Raw genomic sequence first — 22343 nt, forward strand, 5'->3', positions numbered from 1 at the left:
GAATGGCGGTCCTCCAGGACCAGAATTGGACTGTGGTCCAGCTGGTCCTTTTCACATCAGTGTGGATGCGTCCGGACCATAGACAGTATATAAAGAGATCGACGGAGTCTCCGTGACGTCACCCATAGGTTTCTGAAGAGCTGAATTGAAGCTCGGTGGGCGGTTCCTACCATCACCATCTTGGCAGCGTTATGCGCGTCGTCTCGCCTGGAAACTACAAACATGGACAAAGAGGTGGAGCTGAGAGGGCAGCCGTCAGCGTCATGGCGGATGATTGACATCGAGCTAACTCCGAGCTTTCTGTATCTAAAAACTAACCGAGCTAACCCTGAGATAATGGGAGCTAACCAGCTAATGGAGGTAAGCGGGCTAAAGCTAAGTCACGTTCTTAACCGGCTCAAAACCGCGGTTGTTCTACGTTCTTCTGACTTGAATCCAGAGATCGGGTACCTGTCAAGCAAAAGGACACGCCCCTAAATATGCCGAACTTCGAGATTAAATTACTTTAAAACGGGCAAGTTAGAAAAAAATTCACTCCCCCACACAGTTGTCATGAAGGAGACACGTCTGGGTGTCCACGGTGGACGTCTGCGGGAACCAAATGCACTGAACTGGATCAGAATCTTGATCAATAAATCTGGTTTTTATTTCAGGTTTACAGGTGAGGGGACTTGGTGTTGCATCATCAGTACATGTTGTCATAGCAACCAGTATGCTCTCACATGTTCAAAGAATTCTTAATGCTGGATCAATAATATAAAAGTTGATTAGGTTATTAGATGCCATCCGTCAGGGAAGCAGGTCTGAAGCGGGTCACGTGATCCAGGTCAGGTGGACCAGAAGCCGGATCCGGGACCAGATTCCTGCAGGGTCCGTGATTGTCATTCAAACGCTTCACAGCAAAACACACAAGCGAGACGCATCAGGTGTCCGCAGCGGAAACCGTCTCTGGATGTTTGCCGTCCGCTTCCCACTGCCACCGTGTCCGGGTCACGGACCGGACCGATCGGACCGGAACAGACCGATCCCATCAAAACATCCAGATTAAACAACAAAAACATGAAGTTAAAAAAGGAACGCTGAATAAAACAAGGATGCACTGGGGGAGGCGTGGGGGGAGGTGGGACGGGAAGGGGGGAGGCGTGGGGGGAGGTGAGACAGGCAGGGGGGAGGCGTGGGGGGAGGTGAGACAGGCAGGGGGGAGGCGGGGGGGGGAGGTGAGACAGGCAGGGGGGAGGCGGGGGGGGAGGTGAGACAGGCAGGGGGGAGGCGTGGGGGGAGGTGAGACAGGCAGGGGGGAGGCGTGGGGGGAGGTGAGACAGGCAGGGGGGAGGTGGGGGGGGAGGTGGCAGCGTCCAGGTGGAGATAAAGGCACGGCATAAATAAAGGAAACATCCGTGGAAGTCCAGCTGTACGAGCGGGAACCTTCATCAGGCTCAGAGTCTTCCTCACGTCGATCAGCTGAACGTGTCCGAGTCGCGTTCCAGGAAAACGTGGTCTCCATGGCAACAGAAACGTCTCTGACCTTTTTATTGTTTGTTTTCGTTCAACTGGAGGTTTGTTTGTCAGCGGTTTCCATGACGACAGGTTTAAAGGACACTTTGGACTGACCGCTCCGCCACACACGCCTCACCACTGTCCCGGTTACCATGGTGACGGCGTCAGCTCACATCCTCCCCCAGGTGGGAGGGGGGGTGAGCTGACGCCGTCACGTTTGGTTCTGGTCCGGTCTTTTCCAGTCCGATTAAAACAGGTCCAGAACCAGGACCAGCTGAGAAAAGAAACCAGGTCCACACACACACACACACACACACACACACCATGTGATGATTTAACGCATTAAAGAGGACGATCCGAGACAAAACAAAAGACAAACATCCCTCGGTCCGTCATTTTGTCCCTCGATCCGTCCGTCCCGCCGCCTCTGGGACGACGAATCACAGAAAGTAAAAAAACAAACATGGACGCCATCGTCTGTGTCCAATCAGTGCCAGTTAGAGTTTAGCTGCCATGGAGGAGGGGGAGGGGCTTGTTCCTCGCGCTCCGCCTCTGTCCGTCACACAGTGAGAGCAGAGAGGTGAGTGTGCGTCACCATGACGACAGGTTCCCCTCAGCACGCGGTCCGACGGCGTCCTCCTACAGGAAGTCCAGCTCCAGCGCCTGATGGAGGGAGATGAGGTCGCCGTGGGCGGAGATTCGCCAGAACGGCATGTTGTGCTGCACAGAGACGAGAGATCAGCTGATTAATGTCACTCGTTGTCATGGAAACGGCCTCAAACCAACTAAAGCAGGAATACAGAATCGTTTGCTGAAAATTAACGTAAAATTCCTGTCCTGAACCAGATTAATTCATCGTCTGAAAGTTAAACTGCAGCGCTTTGACTCCGTTTGTGATCCGTGAATCCGGACCAGAACCACCTCGGACAGGCCCGGTTCTGGGTTCTGGTACCTGTTTGGCTGCGAACTCCTCGTCCCGACCGTCTCCGATCACCACGTACGTCACCTTCTTCCCGAAGCGGGAGACGATGCGCTCGAAGCAGCTCTCCTTTCCTGCAGGGAGGGACATCAGCATCACCTGCGGCTCAGGTACGAAGAGGAACTGAGCGCGCTCAGCGTCTCTACCTATCTTAGTGGCGCTGTAGATGTTCTCGATGGGGAAGACGTCTCCCAGGCCGTACAGCAGAACTTTGGCCACGGCAGGAACCAGCTGCGTGGTGGTGACCAGCACGTTCATGCACTTCCCCCTGGCGGGTCAGGAGGACATTGCCGTCAGTTTGAGCTCTCTGATTGGTGGAAAGTTTGACAGGAAGTGGCTTCAGCATCACTTCCAGGTGGAAGTCGACGTCTCGGTGAGAAATAAAGGCGTCATGGATCATAAAGCCGCTGAACAAACAATAACGTTGAGGCTGGACTGTGGACCTCCTGGACGGGATGTAAACCTCCGTAGTCCAGCTCGCGGCCCAGAGTCCAGCTCCACGCTACGCACCTGGAACGCAGCATCAGAGGTTCACACCTGGACTGGATGAGCAGCAGGGACTTGAGCGCTGTGCTGAGCCAGGCGTCCGTCACGTTCTCGATCTCTGACTGAAGCCTGACCAGCAGCTCCCTCTTCATGGGGCTCAGCAGACCTGCAGGACGACAGACCGCTGCGTGTCAAACATCTGCAACGACGGGACTTTCTCATGGTGGTTCGGGCGAAGACATGGTCCTGATCCGGTTCTAACAGGACCTGAAGACGCGGACCTGATATGGAAGGGCGGTTGCGCCAAAAACGTGTCAAAACGTCTTCAAAATGCGCGTATCGATCGTGTCGAGAACGCGCTCAGAACCAACAATCAACAAAACAGAAACAAACAAACTTGTGTTTGTTCCTGGTGCAGACAGGATTCCAGGACCAAGCCTGCATGAACACGGAAATTATTCCCAGAGGCAAACACGTGCACTGTAAATTTATAGTTGCCAATTCACCAAACATATGAAACTTTCTGTAAATACATGTCAGAGGAGATCCTTCAGTCCCCTACGTTTGGCATGGTATAGAACCACCACCACACCATTTCCATCACCTCTATTAGTTTGTTTTGTTGATTGTTGGTCATTAAAAGTGGAGGCAACACATTTACTGACGGCGGTTTGGTTTCTCGTAGAGAGAAAGGCAATGTAATTCATTAAAGCTAAAAAAATATTCTATGAGCATTTTGTACATAAAATAAATGACTGCTTCCATTAACCATTAGTCACGTTCTGTACTTTATTGATGTCCACATGTGCTTCATTTGACGATGAGAAAAAGGAAATGTGTCTGCCATATGTCATGGATAGAAAATAACATTTCATGCACAGATTTGTGTTGGCCATCTTGACAGCAACACTTGTGTTGCAGTTAAGTTGATATTGCATACTATGGGATACTACAGGTACCGGTCCAGAATCTACGTTGAAGGAGAGGACTCTGGCAAGTCTGGCAAAAAATCAGAAATGCCTTATCGGATCAACACAGAGAAATGGAAAATACACACAAGTACATTACAAGTCAGAAATTCCATTTCAGATTGAGGACGTGACGACGAAGACGTGACAACGCGGACGTGACGACGCGGACGTGACGACGGGGACGTGACGACGGGGACGTGACGACGAGGATGTGACGATGCGGACGTGACGGAGAAGACGTGACGACGAGGATGTGACGATGTGGACGTGACGACGGGGACGTGACGACGGGGACGTGACGACGAGGATGTGACGATGCGGACGTGACGGAGAAGACGTGACGACGCGGACGTGACGACGAGGACGTGACGACGAGGACGTGACGACGAAGACGTGACGACGAAGATGTGACGACGAGAACGTGACGACGAGAACGTGACGACGAAGACGTGACGACGAAGACGTGACGATGCGGACGTGACGGAGAAGATGTGACGACGAAGAAGTGACGACGAGAACGTGACGACGAAGAAGTGACGACGAAGACGTGACGACGCGAACGTGACGACGCTAACGTGACGACGAAGACGTGACGACGCGGACGTGACAACGAAGACGTGACAACGAAGAAGTGACGACGCGGACGTGACGACGAAGAAGTGACAACGCGGACGTGACGACGAAGAAGTGACGACGAAGACGTGACGACGAGGATGTGACGACGTGGACGTGATGACGAATACGTGACGACATGGACGTGACAACGAAGAAGTGACGACGCGGACGTGACGACGAAGAAGTGACGACGCGGACGTGACGACGCGGACGTGACGACGAAGACGTGACGACGAGGATGTGACGACGTGGACGTGATGACGAATACGTGACGACGATGACGTGACGACGAAGACGTGACGACGATTACGTGACGACGTGGACGTGACGCCGCCGATGTGACGACGCGGACGTGACGACGAAGACGTGACAACGCGGACGTGACGACAAAGACGTGATGACGAATACGTGACGACATGGACGTGACGACGAAGACGTGACGACGCGGACGTGACGACGCCGATGTGACGACGCGGACGTGACGACGAAGACGTGACGATGAAGATGTGACGACGCGGACGTGACGACGAATACGTGACAACGCGGACGTGACGATGAAGACGTGGCGACGCGGACGTGACGACGTGGACGTGACGACGCGGACCTGACGATGAAGACGTGAAGACGCGGACGTGACGACGAGGACGACAAAGATGTGATGACGCGGACGTGACGACGAGGACGTGACGACGCAGACTAGACGACGCGGACATGAAGACGTAGAAGTGACGACGCGGACGTGACAACGAAGACGTGACGACGCGGACGTGACAACGAAGACGCGGACGTGACGACGCGGACGTGACGACGCGGACGTGACAACGAAGACGCGGACGTGACGACGCGGACGTGATGACGAGGACGTGACGATGCGGACGTGATGACGAGGACGTGACGACGAAGACGTGACGAGGCGGACGTGACGACGAAGACGTGATGACGAAGACGTGACGACGCGGACGTGACGACGCGGACGTGACAACGAAGAAGTGACGACGAAGACGTGACGACGCGGACGTGACGACGAAGACGTGACGACGCGGATGTGACGACGAATATGTGACGACGCGGACGTGACGACGAATATGTGACGACGCGGACGTGACGACGAAGACGTGACGACAAAGACGTGATGATGCGGACGTGACGATGCGGACGTGACGACGAAGTCGTGACGACGAAGACGTGACGACGCGGACATGAAGATGAAAAAGTGACGGGGGTTTTTTCGGTGGCCGTTCCCAGACATGCATAAGAACTGAGCTCTGGCACTAGCCTTCGATTTCCCCCAGACTCGAGAATTAAATCCTGCAAAAATAGTGTTAACCCGCAGCAGTAATGAGTGGGGATAAAACTAAGAAAGCAAAATATGGACTACGAAACAATCCCGGCAGTGAAATGGAAAAAGAAGCGTCGGCTAACACAACGGAGCTAACATCAGAGCAACATGGCGACCACGCGGTTAGCCTAGATCTGATCCGAGGTGCCATGAGCGAGGTCATGACTGCTGAAATGGCCACTCTCCGAGCTGAGTTAAAGACTGACTTGCAAGATTTTCGCTCAGCATTTCATGAGGATATGAAAAGACAAATGGACGAGTTCACTAAAGAGGTACATCTAAAGTTGCAGGAGTCCGCTAAGTGAGTGGATCACGCTGAGGCACGCATGAAACAGATCGAGGATAACATGGCGGAAACTGAGCGATGGGATATTGGAGTGAAGGATGCACTTATTCAGCTGATGCAAAACCAACATAAACTGCAAGAGAAGGTCTCCGAGATGGAGGGGCGTGCCAGGCGCAACAATATCCGGATCTACGGAGTGGCGGAGGACTCGGAGGGCACATCTATGATTGCCTTTATTGAAAATCTGATTAAAAGAGAATTTGAGAACGACCTGGGCCAGGATTATAATCTCGGCATTGAACGCGCCCACCGGGCGTTAGGTTTGAAGCCCCCCTGCGACAGCCCCCCCTCGGTCTATAGTCGTCTACTTCCTCCGCTTCACCGTGAAAGAAGCAGTGCTTCGCGCTGCATGGAAGAGGCCAATACACATCAACAACAAGCAAGTGTACTTCGATCATGACTATGCATTGGATGTGCAGAAGAGAAGAAAAGAATACATCCCTATCAAAAGAGCACTGAAGGCTAAGGGGATACGTTTCCAGACCCCACTCAGCAAGATGTGCGTTTTCTTTGACTCTGGAAGCATCCTCTACAATAGTGCCACTCAAGCTGCGGATGACCTGCAGAAAAGAGGCATCGGCGTGGACCGGATCACCGTCGCGAAGACCAGCACCGCACAGGCCGTGACTGAGGAGACGCTGAAGCAACTCCTGCCGTGGGAGACGCAGACTACACACCGCGAGAATTTCCACAAAAGTGTCCGAGAGAGGTTGAATCAGTTCCGTAGGACACCAGAAGATTCAACAGAAGATTCCTAAATACTGAACTGAAGAACCATACTGCGGTGAGAAATTTCCAGAACTATTCACACCTCAGGTATAATGACGTAACCCGTTTTAATTCATTATCGTTAACGGGCTCGTGCCTCTATTCTCAGATTGGAGGTCTCCAATTTTTTGTATCCCTGTTTACCCATTTTTCTTTTTTATTTTCTTTTTCCTCTCTGACATTTACCCAAACGAGGGGCCCCACCTTGTGGCCTGCCCCCTCACCTTCGTAGGACAATATTGCATCCTCCGTAGTGGAAACCCAGTTCTGTGTTCTATTGTTTTTTTGTTCAATGAGTTCATGTTTTAATGTTGTTATTTTGAGGTCAGGGGTGACATTTAGGTCTCAATTGTTTACTTATGTCTTTTAAGAAATATAACGTACTGTCATTAAATGTTAATGGGTTAAATAATCCTATTAAAAGGAGCAAATTGGTTGTAAAAATGAAAAAAGAAAAAGTAGATATAGCATACTGGCAGGAAACTCATCTGTCTAACATGGAACACGACAAACTAAAAAGAATGGGGTTCAAAAATACTTATTACTCGTCTCATAGAAGTGGAAAAAAAACGAGGAGTGGCTATCTTAATCTCAAACAGAGTCAAATTTGAATTCATATCTGAATTAAGGGATAATGAAGGTAGATTTATACTAGTGAAATGTAAAATTGACCAAAAAGATGCTACGTTGTTGAACGTGTACGCACCACCTGGGAGCAGTATGGGTTTCTACAAAAAGGTGTTTGATCTCATTATCACAGAATCTCATGGGTGTTTGATTTGTGCAGGAGATTTTAATCTGTTATTAAATCCACAACTAGATACTACAAATACAGGAAGAAAGCGTACTCCTATAGAAAAACGTGTAAACAAAATGCTTTTAGACTTAGGCCTTATGGATGTGTGGAGGTCTGTGCATGGATCAGTCCCAGGATTCACATTTTATTCTGCACGCCACTCCCTCCACTCAAGGATAGATTATATTTTAATGTATAAAACTGATCTAAACAGAATAAAAGAATGCAGACTTGGTCAAAGAGACTTCTCTGACCATTCTGGAATTTACTTAAGTCTTCATTTGGATGCCAGACATAGAAACACGTTATGGAGATTAAACACTGGTATGCTAAATGATCCAGCGTTTATACAGACAATGACAACAGAATTAAACCTGTATCTACAGGACAACAACAATGGGGAGACAAACCCTAGCATTGTGTGGGATGCAGCTAAAGCTGTTCTTCGCGGGAAAATAATTGCTAAATCTGCCAGGCTTAAAAAACAAAAAACTTTAGAAATGTCCCAATTGCAGGAAAGACTGAAACTTCTAGAGGAAAGGTACCTGAAAGAAAAAAGTTCCACAGTGGAACTTCAAATGAGACAGACTAAGCAAGAAATAGATAGAATATTAGGTGAAGCAGTTGAAAAAAATATACGGTACATGAAGCAGAGATATTACGAGGTGGGGCCTAAAACATCTAAACTCCTAGCATGGAAGCTCAGAAAACAACGAGCTGTGGAATTAAAATTCTTAGATGGCCAGCATACGATCCTGACTTCTTACCTGCTTTACAAGATACCAGATTTAAACATTGGACATTATATGGCCTAACTGCTGTTTGCACAGTATACAAAAATCTGATGTCTTTTGATGCTTTATGTGAGTTGTACGGTTTGGAAAAACACGATTTTTTTAGATACTTACAGCTTCGCAATTATATTACTAAAAGAATACAGAATACCACTGTTGAAGAGTTTTCATTATTTGTTAACATCTTTATCAGTGCATATAAATCAGCAAGTCTCAAAAGTCTTATTAGTAAGCTATACCGTAGTTTGATCATACTTAAAACAGATTCAACAACCTACATAAAGCAAAAATGGGAAAAAGAAATGCATACTGTAATTACAGAGGACATGTAGACGGGGGCTTGGGAGATTCAGTTTTCATCCACCAACTCCAACACTTGGAGGGTTTTTTGTTGGAAAACACTTATTCGCTTTTTTATTACACCTAAACAAAAATCTAAGTTTAGTATGGGCTCTGCACACTGTTGGAGGGAATGTGGCGAAACAGCAGCGGACCACGGGCATATATTTTGGTTATGTCCAGTTATTCAACCCTTCTGGGCAGAGGTGACAAATGTAATCTCCAAAGTGCTAGGTTATAACGTCAGCTGCTCCTTCACACTACTATACCTTGGATATAGTCCAGATGAGCTGACTACAGATGATATGTATCTCCTCAAAATCCTGTCCACATCAGCAAAGAAGGCTATCACAAAATGCTGGCTAAAGAAACAGCCTCCTACAATGAGACTCTTTATTTCCATTGTTGAAAACATTAAAGTTATGGAACTCATGACTTATACTTTGCGCCTTCAACAAGACCTAGGAACAAGACGCTGGAGAAAATGGCTGAACTATGACAGTACCTAAAACAAAAAAGGGTTCATCTTATGTAAACATTTTTTTTTGTACGTGCCAATTATTGTATTAGATACCCCCTGACCTCTTCTGTGTTTTGTTTTTCATAAATGAAAATGTTTACAAATAAAAAGTTACAAAAAAAGATGAAAAAGTGACGAAGACGTGACGACGAAGACGTGACCACGTGGACGTGACCACGCGGACGTGACGACGAAGAAGTGACCACGCGGACGTGACGACGAAGAAGTGACCACACGGACGTGACGACGAAGACGTGACGACGAAGATGTGACCACGTGGACGTGACCACGCGGACGTGACGACGAAGAAGTGACCACGTGGACGTGACCACGCGGACGTGACGACGAAGAAGTGACCATGCGGACGTGACGACGAAGACGTGACGACGAAGAAGTGACCACGCGGACGTGACCACGCGGACGTGACGACGAAGACGTGACGACGAAGAAGTGACCACGCGGACGTGACGACGAAGACGTGACGACGAAGATGTGACCACGTGGACGTGACCACGCGGACGTGACGACGAAGACGTGACGACGAAGATGTGACCACGTGGACGTGACCACGCGGACGTGACGACGAAGAAGTGACCACGCGGACGTGACGACGAAGACGTGACGACGAAGATGTGACCACGTGGACGTGACCACGCGGACGTGACGACGAAGAAGTGACCACGCGGACGTGACGACGAAGACGTGACGACGAAGAAGTGACCACGCGGACGTGACGACGAAGACGTGACGACGAAGATGTGACCACGTGGACGTGACCACGCGGACGTGACGACGAAGAAGTGACCACGCGGACGTGACGACGAAGACGTGACGACGAAGATGTGACCACGTGGACGTGACCACGCGGACGTGACGACGAAGAAGTGACCACGCGGACGTGACGACGAAGACGTGACGATGTGGGCGTGACGACGAAGACGTGACGACGCCGATGTGACGACACGGACGTGTTCATGTGTTGTGATGTGAAGACGTTCTGTACGACACCGACTCACCTCCAACATTTGCCTTGTAGCTGTTGTAGATCTCTTTTAGCCGGCGGTAGCGGAAGGCTAGCTTGCGCATCCACTCCACGCCCCCCTGGACGCCTGTGGCGGGTCCGGATGCTCCTCCTCCGCTGGGACTATTGAAGCCGTCGGCCAGGAAGTTGTAGTTGCTGCGATGGAGGGAAACTGTCAGGATTGGACGAAAAGATGGGCAGATGGACTGGCGAGGGTTAACCCACCTCAGGTCCTGGCCGTTGTCGTCAGACGCCACGTCCTCCACGTGGACTTGATCGCACTCCTTCCAGAAGAAAAGACAGGATGAAGATTATGATGAAGATCTTTGGACATGTGCTAATGTTCCTGTTTACCTCCAGGTCGTTGAAGAAAAGATGAGTGTCTGCCAGCTCAAAGATCAGCTCCTCCATCTGCAGACCCAGGTTCAGCACCGTGGCCGGGTCCTGGACAAACAAGCGGGTCAGACCTGTTCTTCCACAGCGTTTCCGGGCCGCTTGTCCGACACTCACCTTGCCGAACTTCTGTGCATAGGAGCCGGTGAGGAGGGAGTGGAAGATTATAATGGTCTCGTCCAGATCCCACAGGAAAATCCTCTGAACCGGAGAGAAGAAGAGAGTCACGTCATGGTGCTGGAGTTTATCCTGCTGTCGGGACGATGGCTCATGTCATGGAAAATCTGCACGTTTGTCGTGCTTCTGCTGGTGCGCCTGCAGGCTGCATGCAGCACGGACGACAGAACTTTGGATTTATCAGGTATTTATGCAGAAATAAACAAACGACTCTACTGGTCACCAAGCAGCATCGGCGCTACGCCAATTCCTGCCTGGATGACTCCCTGCTGTAATATGACGTGGACGTTTTCGTCTCTTTCCCTGCGTTTCAGATGGCCGAAGACCATCGTAGATTCCAGACATTGTTTGACGTTTCCAGGTTTATTCTTTTAATTTTGAAACTTTCTTCTTATTTCCTGTGTTTTTATGAACTTTACGGTTGTTTTCATCCTATGAAGAGTTTTGTTTTCATGTTTAAAGTCAGAATCTACTTCACCCTGACTGTACGAGTCCCCTCTTCTTTCCCGTTGCTCTGTGGCGCCGCCTTGTGGAGAAACGGGCTGTAAGGTGCATCTCTTTATGTTGTTTAGGTTTGCTGTGTAGTGACGAATGTTCCTCTCCGTCCAACAGGAAGCATTTAGGTGATAAATGTGGTTTGGTTTGGTTACCTCCAGGTCGCTGTCGCCCGGCGGGGAGCTGTCCGACTTCCTGGCCTTTCCTTTGGCTTTCCCCACGGAGTTCCTGCGGCCGAGCTCGTCCTGGTCTCTGGCTGCAGCAGGTAGAGTCACACCTGCAGGAAGAGCAGCACTCGCCGGCAGGTTCTCCGGTGGAGACGCATCTAAAAGTGCAGGAGAGGTTCTGTTGGAGCAGCTCGGGTAAGCATGTGTAGAGACGTTTCTGGCAGTTTCCATGCAGAAACACCGGAAATCGAACATCTGATGGTTTGTCTTCTAAACCAGCAGCACGTTTAACCTCAACAATCTGCAGATCTGTGGAGGCCTGAAAACAGGCTTTTATACTAGATCAGATCAGTCTGAAAAGTTTCTGTCTGCACTGCATTCCTCAGCAGTTTCCATTTCTATCATAATAATAATAAGTAGAAAATAGGACTGCGACAATATGCTTTTGTCCCGATTCGATTTGTTTCAGATTTTTTGGGAGCTGATTCAATTTAAACTGCGATTCTCACAATTTTTTTGATATAGATAATTTTTGTAGATTAAAAACAAAATAAATGTGTGAAGTTTTTTGTTTTTTTTTACTCATTTTCCTTCATTTCAATAAGGGAAAAACAACACAGTAACCAGATCATCAAGCCTAAGAGGACAAGTTAAAAGAACAATAAAAATAAAATTTTTATAATGGATTATTTTTATTTGGACAAAATAAAAAAAATAAATAAATACATTTTTTAAAAAACATTTTTTTGGACAAAAAAAAAAAAAAAAAGATTTTAAAATTGTGAATAAAAAAAAATCCAGATTTTTTATTTTTCGATTTGATTTTCCCACCCCTACTAGAAAACCACTTGGAGTGCTCAGACCTCCACCAAGCATGTTGTGATTAACACCCAAGTGATCCAGGATCTCTTCCGGATCTCCACTAAAATGTAATAATTTGTTCCTTGTGAGACCCCCAACATATTCTGAACATTTCATCAAAATCCATCCAAAACTTTTTGATTAATGTTGCTAACAGACAACCAAACAAACTCCGGTGAAAAGTAAACTAAGTCTGCAGAAATATGTCAACAAAAATATTGGACCCTCATGTCGACCCAGCGGCATGGAAACAAACAGCACCTCTACTGGAAGCACACATCCCACAGATTCCAGGCGGACAGAAGGTTTCGTCCGTCAGCTGCGTACGCGATGTGGTCTGTTTTCAAGGAGGTCAGCACTGCCCTCTAGTGGATGACCCGAGCTGGTAACCATGGCAACGTCAAACATGCATGGAGTTCAGTTGACCCAGAAGACAGAGCGATACCAGCGGAAACCAAGAGGGGCAGTGTTGAGTTGTACAGCTGACAGAGAACCAGAGAAGAAGAGGAACAGGAAGAGAACGAAGCAGAAATCAGAATAAAAAAACACCTGAAGAAGAAGCAGAAGTTGTTGCTGAGAACAGTAAGAAAATTCTTCTTCTTGTGTTTTCAGACGGATAAAAAAACAACAACTTTGTAGCGGTGCATCACCGCAACCAGAACGTGGAGGTGAACTCTGAACTCAGCACTGCCCCTAGTGGATGAACCGCCTTGGTAACCATGGCAACGTAAAAGACGTGCGAACCTGTGAGGACGGAGACGAACGACAACATTTGAAGCGGATGTCCTCGTCTACGAACGTACGGAGCAGAAATGGAGCTTTAGAGCCTGAAACAGGAAGAGGAGGAGGAACAGGGAGGAGACGCACCTCGGGGAGGAAGTCCAGCTGAGGCGGCCTCCTCCGACTTCACCGCCGAGTATCCCACCACGCCCACGCCGGCGCTGTGCTCCTCGCTGCTGGGCAGCCCAGCGGGGACGTAGCTGGGAGGGAGGGCGTAGTACTGGGAGAACTGGCTCTGTCCCAGTGAGTTGTAGCTGCTGAAGTCCTGGAGGACAAAGAGAGGACAGATCAACATGAGGAGAAGGACAGAGCTGCAGCACGTCCTGCAGCAGGTTCTGCAGAACCAGCACCAGAACCTGCACCAGAACCAGCTGCAGAACCTGCTGCAGAACCAGCACCAGAACCTGTGGTAGAACCAGAAAAGCTTCCAGCTCCGGATTTATCTGGATCTGCTGGAAACGGACCCGCAGTTCTCTGCTTTCCATCAGGACTCTTCTGGAAGTTTCGGCTCTAAAAGTTGCAAACTGGAAAGCCTCTCAGGGTGAAAACCAAGGTGAAACCGGTGGCGGCGTCCCCGCAGACGGGGAAATGTGCCTCTCTAATACAGATTCTGGTTTGTAAACATCTGCTGCAGGAGATAAAACCTCCTGTGGATCTCACACGTCTGCAATGACACTGCAGACCTGATGATGCCCCCCTTAAACCAGATGTTAGCCCTGTTGCCCCCGGTAACTAGGGATGCAACACAGAAACAGCGCTGGCGCCATCATCCTCACCTGGTGTCCAGCTGCGGTGGAGGCGGTGGTGACGACCGTAGCCGGGGGGATGTTGGAGTACACGCTGGACGTGGTGAAGCTGGAGCCTGGAGACAGAGACCAGTGTGTAAATGGAGGCGAACAGCGGCTAACGTCCCGTCTGACTGTGAGCTTGGGGTAAATGCAGAGTGGTCTGTGAGGCAGAGTGAGGCGGCAGCTTGCCTTGGCTCGGGTATGAGTAGTGCAGCTGGCCCGGCTGGGTTGAGGTATATGCGGTACTGAAGCTGAGAAACCCAGGCTGGCCACCAGAGGGCGCCTCAGGCAGCCCTGTCTCAGTTTTAATACCTGGCCACATTGCACCTGGAGAGGAAAGACAGGGTTGGAAGCAGGATGGAGGAGGGACCACATCCTCCATGTGAAAGCAGAATGAAGGCAGAGCCACGCCTTAAAGCTGTGAGAAGTGGTGCAGAGGGGACAGCGAGCTAAAGATGCTGCAGCAGGAGAAGGAGCAGAAGGAGGAGGAGCAGGAGGAGCAGGAGCAGGAGATGGAAGGTACTAACCGAAGGGTGGGAGACCATACGTCTGTCCAGCCTGCGGAAAGGTTGAATACACGGTGGACTGGGCCAGATTAGGGAAGGTCACCTGACCGGTGTAAGACATCACAGCTGGACTGAAAGAGACGAGAGCATAAACACAAATTAGTTTAGGTTTAGTTTATGGTTTAGGATTAGTTTATGGTTTAGGGTTAGTTACGTTTAGGTTTAGTTTATGGTTTAGGGTTAGTTACGTTTAGGCTTAGTTTATGGTTTAAGATTAGTTTATGGTTTAGGGTTAGTTACATTTAGGTTTAGTTTATGGTTAGTTATGTTTAGGTTTAGTTTATGTTTTAGGATTAGTTTATGGTTTAGGGTTAGTTACATTTAGGTTTAGTTTATGGTTTAGGGTTAGTTACGTTTAGGTTTAGTTTATGGTTTAAGATTAGTTTATGGTTTAAGATTAGTTTATGGTTTAGGGTTAGTTACATTTAGGTTTAGTTTATGGTTTAGGATTAGTTTATGGTTTAGGGTTAGTTACGTTTAGGTTTAGTTTATGGTTTAGGGTTAGTTATGTTTAGGATTAGTTTATGGTTTAGGGTTAGTTACGTTTAGGTTTAGTTTATGGTTTAGGGTTAGTTACGTTTAGGTTTAGTTTATGGTTTAAGATTAGTTTATGGTTTAGGGTTAGTTACATTTAGGTTTAGTTTATGGTTTAAGATTAGTTTATGGTTTAGGGTTAGTTACATTTAGGTTTAGTTTATGGTTTAGGATTAGTTTATGGTTTAGGGTTAGTTACGTTTAGGTTTAGTTTATGGTTTAGGGTTAGTTATGTTTAGGATTAGTTTATGGTTTAGGGTTAGTTATGTTTAGGATTAGTTTATGGTTTAGGGTTAGTTACGTTTAGGTTTAGTTTATGTTGTAGGATTAGTTTATGGTTTAGGGTTAGTTACATTTAGGATTAGTTTATGGTTTAGGGTTAGTTACATTTAGGTTTAGTTTATGGTTAGTTACGTTTAGGTTTAGTTTATGTTTTAGGATTAGTTTATGGTTTAGGGTTAGTTACATTTAGGTTTAGTTTATGGTTTAGGGTTAGTTACGTTTAGGTTTAGTTTATGGTTTAAGATTAGTTTATGGTTTAGGGTTAGTTACATTTAGGTTTAGTTTATGGTTAGTTATGTTTAGGTTTAGTTTATGTTGTAGGATTAGTTTATGGTTTAGGGTTAGTTACATTTAGGATTAGTTTATGGTTTAGGGTTAGTTACATTTAGGTTTAGTTTATGGTTAGTTACGTTTAGGTTTAGTTTATGTTTTAGGATTAGTTTATGGTTTAGGGTTAGTTACATTTAGGTTTAGTTTATGGTTTAGGGTTAGTTACGTTTAGGTTTAGTTTATGGTTTAAGATTAGTTTATGGTTTAGGGTTAGTTACATTTAGGTTTAGTTTATGGTTTAGGATTAGTTTATGGTTTAGGGTTAGTTACGTTTAGGTTTAGTTTATGTTTTAGGATTAGTTTAGGGTTAGTTACATTTAGGATTAGTTTATGGTTTAGGGTTAGTTATGTTTAGGATTAGTTTAGGGTTTAGGGTTAGTTATGTTTAGGATTAGTTTATGGTTTAGGGTTAGTTACGTTTAGGTGTAGTTTATGGTTTAGGGTTAGTTATGTTTAGGATTAGTTTATGGTTTAGGGTTCGTTACGTTTAGGGTTAGTTACGTTTAGGTGTAGTTTATGGTTTAGGGTTAGTTACGTTTAGGTGTAGTTTATGGTTTAGGGTTCGTTACGTTTAGGGTTAGTTACGTTTAAGGTTCGTTACGTTTAGGGTTAGTTACGTTTAAGGTTAGTTACGTTTAGGGTTAGTTACGTTTAAGGTTAGTTACGTTTAGGGTTAGTTACGTTTAAGGTTAGTGACGTTTAGGTTTAGTTTATGAAAAGGTTTCATTTCAGGTAAGTAAGGAGTCGGGCCAACAATGATACAATCATCGTAAATACTCTCAGATCTTGCCAAAAGTAAAGGGATCAGAGAGCATTCCTGTCTAAACGCCATCTGTTACCATGGAAACCAAATCATAATTCTTATTTTCCACCACACCGAGACACCGGAAGTTTTGATTTGGTCTGCAAAGAAGCAGCTGCATGTGATTCACTGTTGTCCTAACATTTAGCGTCAATAATTTGGCGTGTTTTTCGTTAGAAAATCCCTCCAGCGCCGTGTTTCATATCCAGCCAGGTTTACTGCCTGCAGGCGTAGCTCCTGCAGCATCTGGTTGCATGACCAGGAAGAGGACGAGGAGAAGGCTGCCTTAAAGGAAAAACGCTAAAAGCCTGATAGTCGCCTCGACAGCCGTCAGTTTCAGAATCTATCGTCCTGGATGATCACGCGGCCGCCCAATGTTCAATACTGGCGGTCACCACTAGGGGGCAGAGTGCAGCAGGTAACTTCTGTAAACAGTTTACCCATGTGATGCTGTTCAATGTTTGTCGCGTTGCAGCTGGGAAGAAACATCGTAAGATGTTGCTGGTTGACAACGACGTCTGAGAGGCGCTCTTCAAAGCTATCCGCCATCGCGTTTAGCCATGTTTGCGTCCATCTGCATAAACGCCTCGCTAATCTTTTCACATTTGCCAGATTTTAAAACAAAATCTATTTGAAAAATAAACTCCTTCACATCTACTTGCTTTTAATCTCAACAAATCAGAACCCTCGACACGTACTATTAAACATAATATAAATTTTATTCATCTATTTGCAGACATCAGCATCTAGTTTTATTCAAGTATTTACTGCGTTTTTTAAGGACAACGTGTCCTTATGTGCGTCAGACATCAGTAAAACGCTGCAATCTAGTAACGTTCCCTGGATGATCTGCGTATTTACCCAAACATTCAGCCTCCTGCTGACGGCCTCCATCAACCCGTTTCCACAGTAAAACCTGGAAACAGCTTCCTTCCTATGGCTGTTACAGGAAAGGGACCAGTTTGGTAGATCTGGGACTGGACACTCACCTGGTCGCCTGGTAAACGTCCTGGCTGTAGTCGGCCGTGGCCGCCGAGTCGGTGGCTGTGGAAGGGAAACCATGAAAACAGCATCAGTTTATTCGGTTACAGTTCTGAACCTGCGATTGTGCCGCTCCAACCTGTGTGGGCGAACGAGGCAACGGCATCGCCACACGGCGGGTTGGATGCCCCTCCGTCGGCCCTCGACTGCTTCCGTTCACCTGCGACCAGAAACCAGGATAGCGTCAACACGGCGCAACATTCCTGGACGCGTCTGCGGTTTTCCTCATGATTCCTGCTGACCTGCATCGAGCTGCGCTGCGGCGAGCGCGGAGTACGACCCGTCCTGATCCGATGAAGCGATGACGGCAGCCGGGCTCGAACCTTCGCCCAAATTACTGAGAGAACATGAGAATCAGTCAGTCAGTCATGGCGTCATCATGTTGTCTGGTGCAAGAGCGAGCGCGCCACCAACCTCTGGTCCTCCTCCGCCCCGTCCTCCGTCTCAACCTTCGCCTTCTTCGCCTGCAAACAAAGCAGCTTTACTCCCAGTTTTCTGCTGATTCACCAGTAATTTCTGTCTGGTTTCCAGTTGGCTCCGCTACCACCAACCTACCGCCACGCCAAACACCTGCAGCAGGAAAAGCCGTGCGTGAGCAGCAGCTCCTGCTCTGAACGGAAATAAGAAGAAAATCTCACCGGCAGCTCCTGCGAATCGTCCATCTCTGCAGCCGAGCGACCCGACATGTCTCCTCGCTCAGCCTTCACGCTCTGCGGCTGGACAGCCTGGCGGGACCCTGCAGCGCAAACCCAGAGACACTTTATGTAGCTTCCCGACAGCCCCGCCCCCCCCCCACCCGCTCCTATCGCAGGCTGATCAGCGGGAGGCGAGCGGTAATGGAGGAAGTGGGCCACCCTGGTCTAATCTCCTGCACGAGACGGGCAGGTGAGGCACGTGAGGAGCCGACGATGACCATTGTCCCCATCACGCCATGTTTATGGCAGGATTAGGGATGCGTGCCGCCTTACACGGGTCCTAACCTACATCCAGGGAAAACATCTTCTCCACAGAATTAGCTGCTCAGGTGCAAGCTGTCGTATCAATAGATGCTGCGAGGGATAAGATCTAACCTCCATTTGGCCGCTGCGCACTCCGCCGGCCGCTTGCCACGGCTGGAGACACTTTTATCTGACATAACAGAGAAAACAGGTCAGGTGGGAAATGTGACCCCACCGCCATGAGGTTCATCCGCAACCGATGATCTGGTCTCTCCGTTCGCATGCAGACATCTTCTCCTCTCTGCAGTCCCAGCTGTTTCTGAACTTCTATCCATGACCAACCGACAGAATCTGAAATACTTTATTCATCCGGGACGGAAACTGTTTGGCAGGCAGGGAGACGCAGTGGGCGGCGGGTCGCGACGGCGCGCAGGGGGCGACGGCTCGCAGGGGGCGACGGGTCGCGGTGGGCGACGGCGTGCAGGGGGCGACGGGTCGCAGGGGGCGGCGGGTCGCGGTGGGCGACGGCGCGCAGGGGGCGATGGCGCGCAGGGGGCGACGGGTCGCAGGGGGCGACGGGTCGCGGTGGGTCGCAGGGGGCGGCGGCGCACAGGAAGCGGCGGGTCGCAGGAACCACACTACTTGACATGCTTTTGTTCCGATTCGATTTAAATTGCGGTTCTCAAAATTCTTCGATATTGCTGATTTTCGTAAATTAAAAACAACAAAAGTATAAAACTGTATTTTTGCTCGTCATAGTTGGTTAGAAGACAACCCAGCAGCCAGACCATCATTCTGCTGCTTTAACGCCCAAGAAGACGAGTAAAAACATCAATTAAAATAATAAAAATTACTCATTTTATACTGGATTAATTTTATTAACCGAGTCCCCGACCGGACCGAGTCCCCGACCAGAGCGAGTCCCCGACCAGACCGAGTCCCCAGTCAGAGCGAGTCCCCGACCGGACCGAGTCCCCAGCCAGAGCGAGTCCCCGACCGGACCGAGTCCCCAGCCAGAGCGAGTCCCCGACCGGACCGAGTCCCCGACCAGAGCGAGTCCCCGACCAGACCGAGTCCCCAGTCAGAGCGAGTTCCCGACCAGAGCGAGTCCCCGACCAGAGCGAGTCCCCAGCCAGACCGAGTCCCCGACCAGACCGAGTCCCCAGCCAGAGCGAGTCCCTGACCGGACAGAGTCCCCGACCAGAGCGAGTCCCCAGTCAGAGTGAGTCCCCGACCAGACCGAGTCCCCAGTCAGAGTGAGTCCCCGACCGAGTCCCCAGTCAGAGTGAGTCCCCGACCAGAGCGAGTCCCCGACCAGACCGAGTCCCCAGTCAGAGCGAGTCCCCGACCAGACCGAGTCCCCAGCCAGACCGAGTCCCCGACCAGACCGAGTCCCCAACCGGACTGAGTCCCCAGCCAGAGCGAGTCTGGCGGACTATACCGGTGTGAGGGCAGCCTTACATCTCTGGTAGGACGTCGGCTGAATGTTTGCTGGTTTTAGTGAGTTTCCTTCAGCGTCTCCTGGTGCAGCTCAGGATGAGGACCGAGAAGATCCGATCCAGTCTGGTTTTTATTCACATGAACAGAGTTACTATAAACTGGATCATATGATGGATTTAAGATGGATTATAGGTGGACAATGATACTGGCTGTGTCTGTAACCACGAGTTTGTTGTGAAAGAAAGTGGTGTAAATAAAGCTGAACTGATCATAAAAAACAAAGAAAAACCAGTTTCTGTTTTGGGGTAAAAATTCTCCCAGAAACATAATTCTGTTCAAAACTATGATCATCCAACTTTCCTCCGTCTGCGAGCTCAACGTCAGCCCAGTTTCTGGACCAGGAGATAGACCAGGGTTTGGACCAGTTTATGGACCAGAATGGACCAGGAGATAGACCAGGGTTTGGACCAGTTTATGGACCAGGATGGACCAGGAGATAGACCAAGGTCTAGACAAGGAGATAGACCAGGGTTTGGACCAGTTTATGGACCAGAATGGACCAGGAGATAGACCAAGGTCTAGACAAGGAGATAGACCAGGGTTTGGACCAGTTTATGGACCAGGATGGACCAGGTTTGGAGGTCCTTCGCGACTTCCCGGTGGAATGATTCGGAACGTAACGTCCATCATTCCTGGATCTGCTGGGAGATTCCAGTGAGCTCCAGCAGCTGATCTGTCGGGCCGGGTCTGAAGCCGATTTCCTGATTTTTCCTTTAAAAAGAAAAAACACTAACCCAAACCCTTTTAATCAGTAAACCCTGAAACCAGCCTCATGAAGGAGATTTTAACCAGTAAACCCTGAAACCCAACTGGCTGAAAACGCATTGCACGCCAGCATGTAGTCTGCACCAGGAGGGCTAACTGCCATGTTAGCACAGTCTCAGTTTTTCCAGCACATTTAAAGAACCTTCCCGAACAATCCGGGACATTCGGTGGTGATTTAATCTGCGTGACAGTTCATGGTGGGGTCATGCTGAGGGAACCACTTGCAGGGGGTAAGAAAGTTTCCTGTTCCAGGTATTAGTCTGTACCAGAGCCAGTGGCCATGCAGCGTGTGAACGCGGCTCTGACGCGGCGGACCGCGGGCCGAGCCTCCCCGGCACCCCGCGGCGGTCAGAGCGGCCTTACCATGGAAGCAGGAAACCGGGAGCGCCGTTATTCAGCGTCTTCACGGGAATCCTCGCAGCTTTGTCTGTTGTTAGGGAACACTATTTGGCAGGAAGTGGCTTCATAGACGTCATATCTACATAGACATATCTACATAGACACCGCAGTGTGTCACGCTGCCTCTACGAGCTGACGTCTCATCGCGCCGCCATATTGGATGGGTCTCCATGCGCCTCTAATGCATTTATCTGTAAGGTGTAGATCCAGTCACAACGATAATTTCACCAACTTTTACCGGATTTTTCTCACAGTTTGGTTTGTTACAAAGGGCAGATATATTTTTATAATACAGATCACTGTAAAACATTAAAAATTAGCTTTTATACTAAAATGTTTTTATATGCTATTTAACTAAGACATATGGTAGCTACAATTTAAATAAATGTTGAAATGATTTGATACTAACATGTTTGATTGTTTATTGATGCATTTGGATTTATCTTACTATTTTTATCTGGTCAAATGAATTATTATTCAACCTCGTGAAACATAATTCCACACCATCTGCTTTCAATATTTCACCTGCTATTGCAACCGTACAGACAACAAATAAAGACAAACAGATAAAGCCAGTAAAAACAACCTCCTTGGCGGAGGTAATTATGCTACCATGTAAAACTCTCTTTGTGAAGCATCAATTTATTTTTCCATTAACACCTCATATGAGTAAAATTGATCATTTAGTAGATTATTCACTGTGTTAACACTATTTATAAACCAGTTATGTAGAAAAGTGTTTTGTTTGTGTGTAATATATACGAGTTGTTCCACAGAAAACAGTTATGTGGGAAAACTACGTTGACTCTGCAGCAAGACTCGAAAGGAGAGACCCATCCAATATGGCGGCGACCCGTCCAATATGGCGGAGACACTGGTTCACTCAATGAGGCGTTCTATGTAAATATGTCTATAGCTGAGCGCACTGCGCATGTGCAGATGGATGATTGACACCGCGGCTGCTGGGACGAGGCGGTAGATACCTGGACAGGTGAGCAGGTTAACCCCTTTATATTCTGTATTTCTGTAACTTGGGCTTTAAAAATAAACTAAT

The 22343-nt window shown here is 48.3% G+C and overlaps 1 protein-coding gene across 2 annotated transcripts; it reads right to left on the reverse strand.

The window, feature by feature from the left end:
- Nucleotides 1-628: 628 nt before the first annotated feature.
- Nucleotides 629-21365, reverse strand: eya3 (EYA transcriptional coactivator and phosphatase 3). 2 transcript variants are annotated; one of them, XM_079258543.1, is made up of 19 exons: nucleotides 21254-21365; nucleotides 18326-18423; nucleotides 18102-18151; nucleotides 17930-18024; nucleotides 17767-17847; nucleotides 17636-17690; nucleotides 14660-14769; nucleotides 14322-14459; nucleotides 14121-14206; nucleotides 13432-13609; nucleotides 11692-11861; nucleotides 10982-11065; nucleotides 10826-10915; nucleotides 10697-10755; nucleotides 10467-10627; nucleotides 3014-3128; nucleotides 2623-2744; nucleotides 2450-2550; nucleotides 629-2217 (listed from the first exon to the last, which is right to left on the reverse strand). In XM_079258543.1, the coding sequence occupies exons 2-19, from the start codon at nucleotides 18371-18373 to the stop codon at nucleotides 2137-2139; spliced, it is 1824 nt and encodes a 607-aa protein (XP_079114669.1). In that variant the 5' UTR covers nucleotides 18374-18423; nucleotides 21254-21365; the 3' UTR covers nucleotides 629-2136. The 2 variants fall into 2 exon arrangements, with proteins under 2 accessions (XP_079114669.1, XP_079114670.1); XM_079258544.1 differs by lacking the exon at nucleotides 14322-14459 and having other exon boundaries at nucleotides 2450-2744.
- Between the last annotated feature and the right edge of the window lie 978 nt (nucleotides 21366-22343).

Source organism: Telmatherina bonti, assembly GCF_933228915.1.
Source record: "Telmatherina bonti genome assembly, chromosome: 19".
In the NCBI taxonomy this organism is placed as follows: domain Eukaryota; kingdom Metazoa; phylum Chordata; class Actinopteri; order Atheriniformes; family Telmatherinidae; genus Telmatherina; species Telmatherina bonti.

What these genes read in the sequence shown, in the direction of transcription:
- eya3 (XM_079258543.1), bottom strand. Translation starts at nt 18,373, where the DNA reads ATGTCGGGTCGCTCGGCTGCAGAGATGGACGATTCGCAGGAGCTGCCG. An exon ending in CGCAGCGCAGCTCGATGCAG is followed by an intron (nt 17,848 to 17,929) that starts GTCAGCAGGAAT and finishes TTCTGGTCGCAG; the next exon opens with GTGAACGGAAGCAGTCGAGG. An exon ending in CTACAGCGCCACTAAGATAG is followed by an intron (nt 2,551 to 2,622) that starts GTAGAGACGCTG and finishes CCCTCCCTGCAG; the next exon opens with GAAAGGAGAGCTGCTTCGAG.